Here is a 15860-nt window from a genome sequence, read left to right on the forward strand (position 1 = left end):
ATTTATAGCAGTGGTTCTCAGCCTGTGGGTCGGGACCCCATTTGGGGTCGAACGACCATTTCACGGGGGTCGCCAAACAAGGCTGTCCGCCATTTTTTCCCCCTTTTCTTTGGCCACGCCCCTGGCACCCGGTGATGTATAAGTGGTTGGGGGTCACCACAACATGGGGAACTGTATTATGGGGTCGTGGCATTAGAAAGGTTGAGAACCACTGATTTATAGTATCTTCCAGAAAGTGATAAAAGAACCTTAATATAGAAAATTGGAATTTGCCAATTCAATAAACTGAGTAGCTTTTAAACAATTGCTATATTCTAATAAAAGATGTTTACAGGGGAAATGTAATGTGCATAAAACATCTAATAAAATTGGTTATAATTTTTTAATAGTTACTTCATTTGCTTTTCAATTTTTTTTGAAAAATTTGTAAAATTAGCTTATTGATACAGTAAACCTCACAACTAAAGTTAACATAATGGGGAGACTCATAAATTTATTTGATTTTTAAAAATTAAGATTAACTTTTCCAAATGAAAGCCATTTTTTCTATCATGATTCTTATTTGAAGTCAGTAATTTTGTCCTGGATTTGTTCTAGCAACATGCTACTAATAAAAGCTGTGCTCAAGCATTGTGCTGTGTGTCTTGTACAAATTTATCTAATTCCTGTTTTAAATAATATAAGCTAGGGTTTATGTTCTGTTTCCAAAATTAGATAAACTTAATGAGTTTCTGAAGTTCCTTGGAGAGTTGAGTACTCCAGATGAAAAGTGGCAATGGAAAATTCACTGTAAAATACAGAAAAAATTAAAGGAGCTTGTAAGGTATGTATTAGGTATGCAAGAATTACTGTATTAAAAAAATATAACTTGAGATTGGTCTGGTAGTAGCTATACCAGTCTTTCTTTATATTTATTAAAGATCTTTTTTGCCTACCATTTCCCAATTATTGTGAGAACATTGCTTTCTATTTTCATTTTTAAAACTCCTCTTAAGGTAAAAATGCAAAATGTTATTTTTTTTGTATATTTAGAAACCATGCTTTCATTTAATAGCCTGCATTTGTTTTATGTCTATGGTCTAATTCTTGCTTTTTCTGTAGAAAATTAGAAAACAGTTTGGTAATTTTGTCTACAATGCTTAACATTATATAAATGCAGATTATACATTGTTTTTCTTCCAATAGAACAAATAAAAATGCCATGAACTTGCTAGCACTTTTGAGTGCTTATCAAAAGAGAAACATGGTTGAGATTCTGGCTTACCATAGCTGTGATTCTCAAACACGAAGTCCTCCAGAATTAGAGTGTCTCATAAGACTTCAACATCAGAATATTCAGCAAAGGCATGTGGTCTTTTTGACAGGTAGAAAATAATTATGATTTTCATATATATTTATATATATCTCCACAAACACGTTATTATATAATGAACATTTTCCCCTCTTTGCTTAGAAAAGAATGTGTCAACCTTTGCAAGTTATGCTGATAATGGAATAGTGGTTACTACTGTCAGTTCCTTTATGCACAACTTCAAAAATCTAGTTGGCTGCCACAACTCAGTTACAGAAGAAAGCCTGCCTTCTCCCACTGATTATGAAAAACAACCAGGTAATAATATAGTTTAATTTGTCTCACATGTAGCAAGCAAGATTACTTGAAATGAGGAATCTAGTGTATATATGCTTCAGTATAAGTAAAGAGTAATATTTCTAAACTGTAGAACACATTGTAAAAATAAGAGATGTAGTGTTGTACATCATCTTAATATGAAATTGGTCTGATAGGGTATTCAAGAAATCCCATGAAATATAAAAGGGTTAGGATAAAGATGGCAGAACTGAAGTGTAGAAAACAAGCAGTGAGTGAGGGTGTCAGTAATTGTGATGAGTAATTTTCATACAAAATTCTGACCTACTGTATAACTTTAGATGCTGTTTTGACATTAAATCCTTTGGAGCTGGAAGTTGGGATTTCCCAACAGTAAGCATGAACACATTTCGCGGAAGCTTTTAGCATCGGAATATCCGGACGTTCACAAGAGGGTTATATTTGTGTTGAGTAAGTGAACAAAAATGACAGAAGACCAGCCTTAAATGATATGCGACTTTGAGACCTGAAGCCTAAAACGGTGTGAGTAGTGCATAGTATTTTTAAATAAGCTTTCTATTTCAATAGAGTAGGATTTTTCTCTTCTTAATGTAGTTCTTGTAGAAAACGATGAAAAGGATGAGGAGGACATGTCTCTGGATTCAGGGGATGAAGCATCACAAATAGAAGTTTGCAATGATGCCTCAAACTGTGATTCCCATTTGGAAGATTTTCAGACAGAGACCAAAGGACCACATGGAACAGACTCTAGGCAAAACTCTCAAAGTGATGCACTGCTATCTTCTGAAGAAGAACACTACTCTCTGACAGAAAAGACTTCTAAAATTGACATGCAAGATATACAGCCAGTTACTCCTGTTTCAACTACCTGCTGTCCTGAAGAGGAGAGAACTAATTCAGATGAACAAATTCCTCTCAGCTTTCAGATGTACAATAGACAATTAAGTGTGCCTCATCAATTCAGTCATTTTAACGTTCTCACTCATCAGACGTTTTTGGGAACAACATACCCTATGTCTGCCAGTCAAAAACAGGAAAGTGGAAATTGCTTTCTGACTGCTTATAGTCAGACCACGGATATGGACCATTCTTCATCTTCATCCAATAATTGGGATATCAATTGTGATTCTTTGAGGCCATTTCCCAAATAGAATTGAGCAAAGAAATGTCTTTTTTTTAAATATTTCTTGCGGACTTTAGAAAAAAAGTGAATTAAGTATTTCTAGTCTCTGATTCTAAACATTTCTTGTCTCTTATCTCAGATGTTTTCATGTTTATTTAAATCATGAATGGTCTGTATCAGATAAAGCACCTGAAGTTTGAAATAAATATATATATTTTTAACATATATTGTACTTGAATGAACTTGTTTATTGGCACTTCTAAGTTTTACATTTTGTAGTTCACGTGTAATTAAGATTACCAACTTGAAGTCTAACTTATGTAATTTAAATGTTTGCCTGAACCATATGTGAAAGAGGGAAGGGATCATTTTTAATGTAAAGTATAAAAGGACATTCAAACCACTTTTCCTTTATAATAGCTATTATGTACATATGTGAATGTTTTGTATAAAATCTTTCTTATAGCTTTAAAGTCAATTCTAGTTACTTCATCAATTATCCTGGATTTTTGATTACATCCCTAAGTTAGAGTAAATAGTAGGTGCAGTTTGTTTTGAAATGAATAAAAGAATTTGTCCAGAGAGGACTTAGTAGCAACTTGCATTTTGTTGTGTCATCTGTTTCCATGAAATAGATGCAGCTGAGATAATTATCATTCTCAATCAAGTTAACTTCTCTTGCCATCAAGTTATACATTTACTAAAAATACGGAATACTCTGATTAGTATTCCAAGTTCAGAGCTCTTTTTATCAGCATAGTAATACTGAATCAAGTTATTTCTGATTTAAAAACTTGCAATGTATATGTAGACGAACTGGCTTCATTGACATCAAAGAAGTTAAGAATAGCTCTGCGTGGAGTTACTGTCATAATATACTCTTGTATCCCTGAATTTGGATTTTCTTTAATTAAAACATTTCATAACAATAAAATGCTGTCATTATATCTTACAGACTTTATGAATATGCACCGTGCTTTGCTGTTAACTGCATATAAAATCCATCAAGAAATCTACAGCATTCAGTTATCTGTTATAATGTAGAACCAAGCAATTAATGCGTAACATGGAAGAATTAATTTTGAATTGATCTGCCATAAATGGCACCTAAAGTCAAGTATAATAGAAAATAAATGGGTTAAAATATGCTATTTTTGCTATATATTTGATTGGAAAGCATGATTACCATGATGGGTTTGCTTATTAGTAACAGTGAGGCACAAGGCAGGAAGCAATTGGTAAGAGTGTACTTATCCTATTCCCAAATCACTTTTTTTTTTTGGTTTGGCAAATAACACATACAAGCAAAAAGCGCTGAGTTGCAGCCTTTAATCATTTTCAATTTCTAACAATGTCTAGTTTGGTTATATACAGTAGCATATTAAGCATTTGAGCTATAAAGGTACAGCTGTAATTAATGTTCTGCAGCATGTCAACTGTTCTATTTCATTTTACGGTGGGGCAGATAAGTTAGGGGACCCAAGCCTTAAACGGAGGGATAATAATAATAATGGTTGAATATATGGTTTTGGATACAAGATGAGGAAGGAAATGGAATTATTTATAAAGTAATATTGGAAAATGTAGTGGGCAAGCTAAAAAGACTAGCAGTCTGAATTTTAAACAATGGAAAGAATACATTTAAGAAGAATAACAAAAATATATTGGGAATAGTTTGGGAATCTAAGTTGTAAAATGTATTTAGAGGAACAGAGGCAAAGTATTAAATTGACATTCTAATGAAGGGGTAGTTACAGAAGATAAAATTGAACATATCTGGAGAATATTCTGTGAAAAGTCATAAAATAACCAGATATATCAAAAAGATACATCGATCCTGCTCTTTGAAGACTTAAGTATTAGATGAAGCTCTATGTGGTTGCTAGGAGTCAACACTGATGGCATGTGATCAATCAAAGATGGGCTAGTTAAAATCTAAGGATTTTTTAATCCTTTAAATTTAAATTTAAAGAAGGAATGTATACATGCAATATTGCTGTGAAAGTATGCTGAAATACCAGTAGCTTCTGAATACCAGATATTTTTTCTCCGTTGGCTATAGTTAAAATGAAGTATTCCGTATTAAAACTTTTGTTTACAGATTTTGAACTCTGTCCAAATGACTGATTTTTAAATTTGTATTTAGCATTTGCGTTTCAGTATCTGAGTTACCTAGAAATAGTTCCACCTGAAAATGCAGGTTTGTAAAGTAAACTGAAAGACTAGTTCTACAGAATTTGTTTTATTCCTAGTGTTTTCACGCAAGTGGAAGAGGGTCCATTCTTTTTTAGATCAACTTAGTGTTGATCCATTTTATTGTGATAGGAATTGATCGAGAGGCTTGTTGTCCAAACCTGACTAGACCAAACTGGCTTTCTGAAAATAAAATCCTTGAATGCAAGCTGCAAGCCATCTAAAGAAAACCTTATGGAAAAATCTTATTGTTTCTCAATTTCTGAATCAAGAGTGGGTTTATTTTATTTTAGTCCTTTTTAGATCAAATTTATAAACAACTACAAGGTAGTCCTTAGACTAGACATGTCAAACACAAGACCTGGGGGCCGGATGCGGCCCGTGAAGTGGTTTCATGTGGCCCATGAAGTCATCCTGGAAACAGGGAATGGCCCCCGCTGCCTTGGCCCTGGCCAGCCAGGAGCCAATGTACAATTTTGTGGTGGCCATCTATGCTGAAATGCATTCAGTCTTAGCTCTACAAGGCTGTCTAGAAACAGCGAGGAACCAGCCCCTGCTGCATTGGCCCCGCCCCTTGGGTGCATGCTGGGGAGATGTCACCCTTTATGAGGAATGAAGAAATGGACTATGCCTTGGCGCTTGCCCCGGTCCCACCCGTTTCTGCCAGAGACCCTCAGATCTGTCCCACTTCTGCCCAGGCCCCCACAGACACCCTTGACGCGAATGAGCTGGCCATGCTCACCCAGTAGGCCACACCCACGCCCACTCAGTAGGCTGCACCCACCCTGGCCACACCCACCTGCCCCCCCCGAGGGCAACAGCAATGCTGATGCAGCCCTCAATGAAATTGAGTTTGACACCCCTGCGTTAGACATTGGCAATATACAGGCAATTTCTATGTTAAGAATGTCCAACTTAAGGATAACCCCTTAACAGACAGACAGACAGACAGCCTCTTATTAAAAATGTCAAATGGTGTTCTTCAAGCCAACAAGGTGCTGAATCTATGTTTTTGATATACAGCTTGTTTTCAGTGGTTTCTGAAAGCATTGCTCAGTTTGAAGGATGATGCTGTCCTCCATTAATAGGCAATACAAGTTCCAACTTAAATAGAAATTTTGAGTTAGAGACAGATTTAGGGAATGGAACTTTTTCATAATCCAGGAACTGTTTGTACTTTGTTATGTCTATTATGTGGACTCAATATGTCTTAAAGTGCTCAATCCCTTGGTTCATATTGGGATGGTTTTGAGGTTTGTTTTTGTTGTGTGTGTGATGGAAGGTGGAAGGTTTAGTCCTGCCCCTCTAGTGACTTTCAAGGGTTGTGAAAGATTGATGCTGGTAAGATGAAAACAAGGTTAGTTTTCTTCTTCCAAATAAGAGGCTGCTGTCAGGAAGTCTGATATGTATCTTGAAAGATTGCAGAATTGAGTATTTAAATTTTCATGTATGTGATACTTGTAATTGGTGTATCAGTCATTTTAATGTTTGATTCAGATTAAATACTAAGCCATGATTTTAATTGGGAATTAATGTTTAAGAGAAGGAATTAATGGAAGCAACTTGCCATGAATTCTATTCTACAATAAATATTCATTGCAAAAAGTAGAGATAAAATACACATTATCAGTTTTTATTTAGGCAAAAAAGTATTAATTGGTTGAACACTATTGTATTGTTATATATATATCTTAAATTATTTGCATTTACCATGTTTCCCCGAAATTAAGTCCTATCCCGAAAATAAGCACTAGCTTGATATTTATGTGTGCGCCTAATATAAGCCCTACCCCCCCCAAATAAGCCCTAGTTAAAACCCCGCTCATTGCGTCCTACTGTCTGGTTGTATGAGGTGGGGCGAGACACAAGTGTAAAAATTAAGCTAGGGTGGGGGGTGTGGAACTGCCCCATGTGCCAAGCACCCGCTATCTCAGCACTGCTGCAGCCAGGCCTCCCATGCCCTGACACTTGTTGCGCTGCCGCCTGACTTAGGCCATTTGCAGCAGGATGCCATATGGCATATCACACTGGTGCCACTGCTCGTGGCAGGAAGCGGCATGTTGTGCTGATACTGCCGCTTGTGGCAGGACGTCATATGGTGTGTTGTACTGGTTCTACTGCTCGACACAGTGCAACGCGGCGTGCCACATGGCCTTCTGCAAATGGCATCAATAAGATGTGCCACGCAGGCTACTGTGAGCAGCGGCACTGGCACAACGCACCATGCGACCTGCCACGAGTGGCCGCAAATGTCTGGCAGCAGTGTGACATGTTGGGGCATGGGAGACCTAGCTGTGATGGTGCTGAGGTAAATGGTAAGACATCCCCCAAAAATAAGATCTACTGCCTTTTTTGGAAGCAAAAAAAATGTAAGACCTGGTCTTATTTTCGGGGAAACATGGTAGAAATAATTAAAAGTCGCCCTATATAATCCTATAAGAATCTGTTTTTTCAGATCAAGATGGAAGAAAAATTAGTATATATAATTCTGAAATAATTTTGGGGACAGTTAGCTATAATTGTATTCCGTTTCAACAGTTTAACCATAAAGGAGATTAATATTTCAGCTATGTACCATATTCACTCATTGGTGCATTGTGCTTATGCAGTGGGCTATGTCAGAGCATGCACAATTTTACTGAACGAGATAACCCAGAAGCAAACACAGTAAAAAGTGGTTTGTATTAAATGGTGGTTTAACTTACAATATCATATACTAGGAATAAAATACATACACGTGCTAATACAGCAGGATCCAACAAACCACAATTATAGCAGGAAACAGAAGAGAAAGAACACCTCAGTGGAAACTTCCCTTTTATACAAAGGCTCTTAAAGAGACACAGACCCTGCTGAGTCATTCCCATAATTACATCTTACATTACACAACCTAGTTAGGTTTTAAATTGTTACCTTGACACGCCTCCCATTTAAAGTTAAACAGCTGTTAACCCAAATACATACATACTCTTGATGCTTGCCTGACGTCAATACCTGGGAAGATTCTGGAAAAGATAAACGAATCAGCGAACATCTAGAGGCAAACAAAGTCATTACTAAAAGCCAACATGGGTTTGACAAAATAGATCATGCCAGACAAAACTTACTGCATTCTTTGACCAAGTGACAAAATTGGCGGACCAGAGGAATGCTGTGGATATAATTTACTTGGACTTCAGTAAGGCATTTGATAAAGTAGATCACAGCTTACCACTTGATAAGATAGAAAAATGTGTGTTAGACAGCATCACCACCAGATGGATTCGTAGCTGGCTGACCGGCTGTACTTAGCATGTGGTCCTCAATGGAACCGCATCTACATGGAGGGAAGTGTGTAGTGAGGTGCCCCAGGGCTCTGTTCTAGGGCCAGTGCTCTTCAACATCTTCATCAATGATTTGAACAAGGGGATAGGTGGGGAACTCATCAAATTTGCAGACGACACCAAGCTGGCAGAAATAGCCAACACTCCAGAAGATAGGCTTAAGATACAGGATGATCTGGACAGACTTGAACACTGGGCGCTATCTAACAAAATGAAATTCAATGGTGAAAAAAGTAAGGTTCTATATTTAGGCAAGAAAAACCAAATATACGGGTATAGCATAGGTGGTACCTCGTTCAATAGTAGTAACTGAGAGGGATCTTGGAGTCCTAGTGGACAATCACCTAAATATGAGCCAGCAGTGTGCTGCAGCTGTCAAAAAGGCCAACACAGTGCTAGGCTGCATTAACAGAGGGATAGAATCAAGATAACGTGAAGTGTTAATACCACTTTACAATGCCTTGGGAAGGCCACACTTGGAATACTGCATCCAGTTTTGGTTACCACGATGTAAAAAATATGTTGAGATTCTAAAAAGAGTACAGAGAAGAGCAACAAAGATGATCAGGGGGCTGCAGGCTAAAACATATAAGGAACGGTTGCTGGAATTGGGTATGTCTAGTTTAATGAAGAGAAGGACAAGGGATGACATGATAGCAGTGTTCCAATATCTTGGGCTGCCACAAAGAAGAGGGAGTCAAGCTATTTTCCAAAGCACCTGAAGGCAGGACAAGAAGCATCAGATGGAAACTAACCAAAGAGAGAAGCAACCTAGAACTAAGAAACTTCGTGACAGAATAATTAACCAGTGGAACAACCTGCCTGCAGAAGCGGTCAATGCTCCAACATTGGAAGTTTTTAAGAAGAGACTGGACAGCCATTTGTTTGAAATGGTATAGGGTTTCCTGCCTAAGCAGGGGATTGGACTAGATGACCTCCAAAGTCCTTTCCAACTTTATTATTATTTAAAGGCTTAGTCAATATATCAGCTATATTGTCAGTGGAACAATGCTGTAACTTTATCAACTTATCCTTTGCAGCCTCCCTGATGTTACAATATTTTATGTCTACATGTTTGCTTCTGCTTTCAATACGTTCTCCCGTTGCCATCTTTATACGTGCAATATTGTCCTCAAATATTGGCACAGCTTCTTTCACAACAGTATGTACATCTCTTAGTAATTGGACATACCAGGTTAATTTGGAACACGTTTCAGACAATGCTATATAGCTTCAGCAGTTGATAGTGCTACTGAAGATTGTTTTCTGGATTTCCATCCAATTATGGTGCCAGGAAACAATATCACAAACCCTGTATTTGAATTTCTGTTATGCATATCATTTGCCCATTCACTTTCTACATAGCATTGTAATGATAGGGTATCAGATGGCCTTATCCTTAGTCCTAGGTCCCTTGTGCCTTTCAAATATCTGAATATTCTTTTTTATCACTTTGGTAATTTCATAAGGGTAAACACACCTGATGCACATTCATAGACTCAATTTCTTTTTCCATAGCCTCCTTCCATTTATCCTGTTCTACTGTAGGCAATGATAACATCTCTTGGTAATTACCGGGTTCATACCTTACACTATACGCTCTAACCCCACTTGTTGAGAATCGATCAGGAGGTACGTCCTTATTGCTACGTTCAGACCTCCTTGGCAACATCTGTTCCTGTGTTTCTGTTACTTCTCTTTACTTAAGGTCTATCCTATTCCTATTATTTCTGACCTGCTATCCTGTCCTCCCTTCATTGGACTATGTGTAGCCTCTCCTTCCTGAGAACTAGTGCTATGTGATGGCATGAACATCTTGGTGTTCTCTTCATTAAACTAGACATACCCTATCCCAATTGTTTTGTTCTGCAAAACTAGTAGAACTTGAGATCATAACCTCCTTTGTTCCATCTGTAAATCTATATTCTTTGGAACATGGCTCATATCCAACAAACCTAAGTTTCCTGGCCTTTTTCTGTCCTTTCCTTCTGGTGCTTTTAGGAATATGCACCCAGGCATAACTGCCAAATGTTCTTAGGTGAGCCAGTGAAGGTTTCCTTCCATATAATAGGTGTCAAGCCCCACGGGGCTTGCCATTCGAAGGTGTGAGGGGGTGATGCACACCGGAACTTACAGCCGCCGAGAACCGCCATCATACCAACCACCTCCGGACTGGGGACCATAGCTTCCGGGCTTTTCCCTTCAGTCGTCGCGAAGATTGGGTGGTTCCGGCTTCCCCAACCCGTCGCTGGCGAGCCGATTATGGACCATGGTGCAGTCGCGACGCCATCTTCTTCCAGCAGCCACTGCGCGTCGCCGCCGGTGGGGGAGAACAAACAGCACAAGCATGCGCTGATGCGCAGGCGCAGCGGAGCACCAGCAGTAGGCGCTGCCATAGAGACACCACCGCAGGAACGGAGGCCTGCCTGGATCCCTTGGCTGAGTCGGAAGCCTGCCTGCACAGCTTAGGGGGTGGTGTTGGGGTGTTCTTACCTGAACGGCCTGGCAGGGGCCGGGTGGCTGCCGAGGTCGTCACGCAGGAGTTTGCCAGTCATGTTGGAAGCCAGCGAGGTGGGGCCGCATCCGGGGGAGGTCGTAGACAAGGCGGGGGAGGAACTTTTATGCACTTGGGATGGATGTTAGTTGGTAATTGGGGGTGGGGATACGGGGTGTGGCATTTCTATGTAAGGCACTGGGAGCAAACCACTCCCAGTGCTAACTTTTGTTTTGTCAAAGATTAAAGCCTTTGATGATTGCACCGTGTACCGGCGTTCCTGGATTATTTCTCTACGGACGACCACGGACACTCTGTCAGTAAGTTAGCACTCCGTTACTTTCCTGTATACTCTCCCCTGCTGTTGTGTGGAGGAAATGGTGGAGGGTACTCAAGACGCTCCCCAGGGATTGGGGGAAGCGGGGCCTGGAGAGGTAGCAGAGCCTGCTCCGATGCTGGAACATGAAACAGAGCAACCGGTGGTGAGACCAAAGGTGGTACGGTCCTCGAATCCTGGGGCTGGGGTCGAGGAAGCTACAGGTCCAAAACCCCAGGAGGAATGGTGGCAAAGCCCAGCTGTGGCCCATGTGAACACCGGACAACTGTTCACACCCAGGGCCAAACCCGCCCATCTGGAGTGGAGGGAGAGGCGTGTCACGGGGGATGACGAAGAAGAGTGGAGTTACTCCACAGCTCCAGGCCAGGACACGATGGATATATTGCGTGACCACTTTGGTGAAACCAGCTATTGGGGTCCCGGGTCGTGGCAGCAAGAAGATAGCTTGGCAGTACGCACCTCATCATCCAGGTTTCGGCTGAGTAGCCCGAGACTGCGCCTGCCACCCCATGCATGTAGGTCAGTGGCTGCTGGCCCTGCGTCAGGTGGGACAACCGCTCAGGCACGGTCGGCACAGCTTGATGTGTCAGGGCTAGACGCCAGGGGCTTTTCTACAGGGGGAGTTTCGGGGTCACAGAGTCTTGTTCCTGGGCATCCCGGTGCCACACCTGGCCAGCCCGTAAGTCCATGGGATCCAGGAGGTCTGTGGGGGCCCCCTCCCATCCCAATAACATTCGATGGGAATCCTGACCAGTTGGCTATGTTTCTAGGTCATGCAATAAGCCATCTAGACCAGTATGCCCAGTTATATACTTCTCACTGGGCCATGGTGGTGGCGGTCACAGCTGCTTTGCAGGGGGAGACAATGGCATGGGCCGCTGATCTTTATAGTGACCATGCCCGGGAGATAGGTAATGCGGGTTTGTTTTGGGATGCCCTGCATGCACGGTTTGAGGACCCCTCGCGGCTCCACAGAGCGGAAGCAGAACTCCTTTCGCTGACCCAATGAGGACGTCCTGCAATAGAGTATGTTCGGGACTTCCGCAGGTTAGCAGGCCGGTTGTGTTCCTCCTGGCCGGAACGTTTGCTTGTACATCATTTCTGGGCCGGCCTTGACTACGAGCTACACCAGGCCTGCATGTACCGTGGGATGCCGAACAGGCTCCGAGACTGGTTCAAAGTGGTTGTAGATCTGGACATGGGCCTCAAAGAGGTCCATAGGGAGGGAGGTGACACCAGTCGCTCATGACGACCGGGGGGAAAGCCACAAGAGGAAGGATGGGCTGTCAGCAGGAACGCCAAGGCCTCATGGTCCCTCTGTTGGGCCTGCCTTCCATTGCTTTCGGTGCAACCAGCCGGGGCATCAGGCAGCCGAGTGCCCAGCACCTAGTCCATGGAGTCCTGGGGTGGCTAGCGGAGCTACCCCTCCAAAGAAGAGTGTGGAAAGGTCGAGAGCTGCTAAACAGCAACCAAGTCCAGTGGTCCAGCGGGGTTCCCCAGCTGCAGCAGAGACCACGGGGATGGCACGGTATCGGCCGGTAGATGATGAGGACAGCCTGGATGATGTGTCAGCCGATCCGATGGTAAGTGAGCCCATCAGCCCATTTGTCCTACCCATAATCTTAACAAGCCCGCAAACAGGTGCGGAAGGAGTGCCAAGCCCTGATAGATACTGGGTGCACACGATGTTTGATCAGCAGGGAGGTGGCAGTAGAAAGTGGCATATGGTTACACAAATTAGCTCAACCTATCTGCTTTGAGCAAGTGAACAGATCATTGTTAGGAGGAGCTCTGGCCACCCATGTTACCGAGCCAGTTCGTATGGAACTGGTAACACACTGGGAGGTCCTTCGTTTCGTTGTTGCTCCCATCATGACTGAAACCATGATATTGGGACTAGCCTGGTCAGATAAATGGACTCCCACCATATGGTGGGAGGGTGGCTATCACAGGGTACGTCTTGAGGTCAGACCCCACCCGCTAGGCCCATGTCCCGGGGATCGGGTTCCTGTAAAGGTGGCAATGGTGCAACCACAGGAGGGAGGAGGAAACAACCCTTTCCCTAAGTACACTGACTTAGCAGAGGTGTTCAGTGAAAGGGAGTGTAACCAATTGCCCCCTCACCGACTGATGGATTGCACTATTGAGCTCATACCGGGGGCCAAGCTCCCCAAACCGTGAATGTACGCTATGACACCAAAAGAGCTTACAGAATTACGGCGATACATCGACCAAAATTTGGAAAAAGGATTCATTCAGTCAGCCCATTCCCGAGTTGCTGCTCTTCAAGGAGAAGAAAGACGGGTCGCTACGCTTGTGTGTCGACTTTCGGGGACTGAACACAGTGTGTGTCGAACATCTGTATCCTCTCCCAATCATGAAAGATTTGCTAGCGCAGCTGGGAAAAGGCCGAATATTCACCAAACTGGACCTCCGAGAAGCATATTACAGGGTGCGGATCAAATGTGGCGACGAATGGAAAACAGCTTTCAATTGTCCACTGGGCAGTTTCCAATTTTGTGTCATGCCTTTCGGTTTACAAGGGGCCCCTGCGGTCTTCATGCAACTGATCAATCAAGTGTTGCATGAATATTTGTACCGAGGGGTCCTTGTGTATCTCGATGACATTCTGATTTACACGATTACCATGGAAGAGCATATCAGCCTTGTCAGGCAGGTGTTACGTAAACTTGACGCTCACCTGTATATAAAATTGTCAAAATGCGAATTCCATCAGAAGTGATTGGACTACCTAGGATACTGAATTTCGGTGGGACGGGGTGGAGATGGATCCTAGCAAAGTGCAGGCTGTGTTGGAGTGGCAAGCCCCCAGGACAAGGCGTCAGCTACAAAGTTTCCTGGGGTTTGCCAATTTTTACTGACATTTCATCCCTTTCTTTGCCACAGTAGTTCGCCCTCTAACAGAACTTTTACGAACAAAGCATTTAGGTGGAAAACCCCGTCCCAGTCAACCATTGGAGTGGACCATGACCTGCCAAAAAGCTTTTGAGAGCCTGAAGTCCCTGTTTGCCAGGGAACCCGTGTTGCGCCATCCGGATCCAGAGATCCCGTTCGTAGTACAGGTCAATGCCAGTGATGTGGCCGTGGGAGCTGTATTTCTCCAGAGGAACGAGAATGGAGTGTTACAACTTTGTGCCTATACCTCCCGTAAGTTCACCGCGACCGAAAGGAGTTAGGCCATCTAGGAGGAGGCATTTGCAGTTCGATGGGCCCTCACGATGTGGCGACACCTCCTAGAGGGGACGGTGGTACCATTTGAAGTATGGACAGACCATAAAAATTTAGAAGCGTTACAAACACCGAGACGCCTAGCCCCCAAACACGTCAGGTGGGCCCAATACTTTGCCCGCTTTAAATTCACATTAAGATATGTGCCTGGGGGAAAAAATTTCCTAGCTGACGCATTGTCACGGATGTCACAGTACCACAGCAAAAGGGAAGATATGGTACAGGCATTGATGCCTCCTGGTCGGCAAGAGCTAACCAAGGTTGTCATACAAGAAGGGGGGGGGGTGGCAAGCTTGCTGATATGCGAGCGGCTGTGCTGGATGATGAGTGGTTACGTGGACATCCAGGGGTGTTAACCCAAAGAGATGGTATAGCCTGGAAGGGTGATAAAATGTATGTGCCTGACTGCCTACGACAAACTTTCTCCAGAGGTGCCACGATGTCAAACAGGCCGGCCATTTCGGATTTCTAAAGACCTTGCACCTAGTGTGCCGGCAGTTTTGGTGGCCAAGACTGAAATCAGATGTAGAAAAGTATGTAAAAGAGTGCCATGTATGTGCCAGTGCAAAGCCCCGAACGGGGAAGCCAATGGGCCTTTTACAAAAAGTAGCCGACCCATCCCGACCCTGGGAAGAGATTGCCATGGACTTCGTGGTAGAACTACCAGAAAATCGGCACTACAACGTGATTTGGATAGTGGTTGATCTTTTCTCCAAACAGGCACACTTCATCCCACGTAAGGGATTGCTATCGTTGCGTTGTCTAGCAAGACTTTTTATACAACATATTTATCGCCTTCATGGAATACCCCGACGGATTATTTCAGATCAGGGGTACAATTCGCTGCCCAATTTTGGCGTGATTTCATCCATCTGGTGGGATCATCCCAAGGACTTAGCTTGGCGTACCATCCCAGCACCAACGGGGTGACAGAGCGAGCAAATGCGATGGTTGAGCGATATCTTCGTAGCTATGTCACGTATCAGCAAACGGATTGGGTGGATCTCCTACCATTTGCTGAGGTGGCATATAGTAATACGGTTCACAGCAGTACTGGGTTTACCCCCTTCCGGATAGTACATGGAATGGAGTTCGTTCCTATCCCCATATGGCCACAAGGGGTAGAAAGTACACACACTCCTCAAACGTGGATGTCGCAGGTAGCAGGTTTGTGGGGACGGGTTAAGGAAGCATGAGCAAAGGCTGAGGAAGCGGTAAAGGTACAGGCGGACAGAAAGAGGGCAGATCATAAACCATTTCGGGTGGGGGACTGGATGTATTTATCCACAAAATACCTTCGACTAAAGATACCTTGTAAAAAGTTGGGTCCAAAATATATAGGCCTGTTCCAGATAACCAAAGTAATTAATCCAGTGACCATTTGGTTGAGACTGCCCTTGTTCCTGGGGAGCGTATATCCCGTATTCCACAGTAACCTCCTTAAACCAGCACATGGGACCCCGTTCACGGCTAAGGCTCCAGGACCGGTCATGGACTCTCAGTATGAGGTACAAGAGGTTCTGGATTCTCGG

The 15860-nt window shown here is 42.9% G+C and overlaps 1 protein-coding gene across 4 annotated transcripts in view; it reads left to right on the forward strand.

The window, feature by feature from the left end:
• Positions 1 to 15860, forward strand: part of TASOR (transcription activation suppressor) — a 71164-nt gene that overhangs the window by 43297 nt on the left and 12007 nt on the right. For 2 of the 4 annotated variants that reach the window (XM_039348138.1, XM_039348139.1), the window contains 4 exons: positions 715 to 823; positions 1186 to 1364; positions 1454 to 1609; positions 2204 to 3330. In XM_039348138.1, coding sequence (XP_039204072.1) covers positions 715 to 823; positions 1186 to 1364; positions 1454 to 1609; positions 2204 to 2760 — 1001 coding nt within the window. In that variant the 3' untranslated portion in view covers positions 2761 to 3330. Of the gene's footprint in view, positions 1 to 714; positions 824 to 1185; positions 1365 to 1453; positions 1610 to 1929; positions 3331 to 15860 lie in introns of those variants that run through there. The other 2 variants (XM_039348140.1, XM_039348141.1) reach the window with 2 other exon arrangements.

The sequence above is a fragment of the Crotalus tigris genome, unplaced genomic scaffold, assembly GCF_016545835.1.
Source record: "Crotalus tigris isolate CLP2741 ecotype Arizona unplaced genomic scaffold, ASM1654583v1 scf7180000018122.1127207, whole genome shotgun sequence".
Classification (NCBI taxonomy): domain Eukaryota; kingdom Metazoa; phylum Chordata; class Lepidosauria; order Squamata; family Viperidae; genus Crotalus; species Crotalus tigris.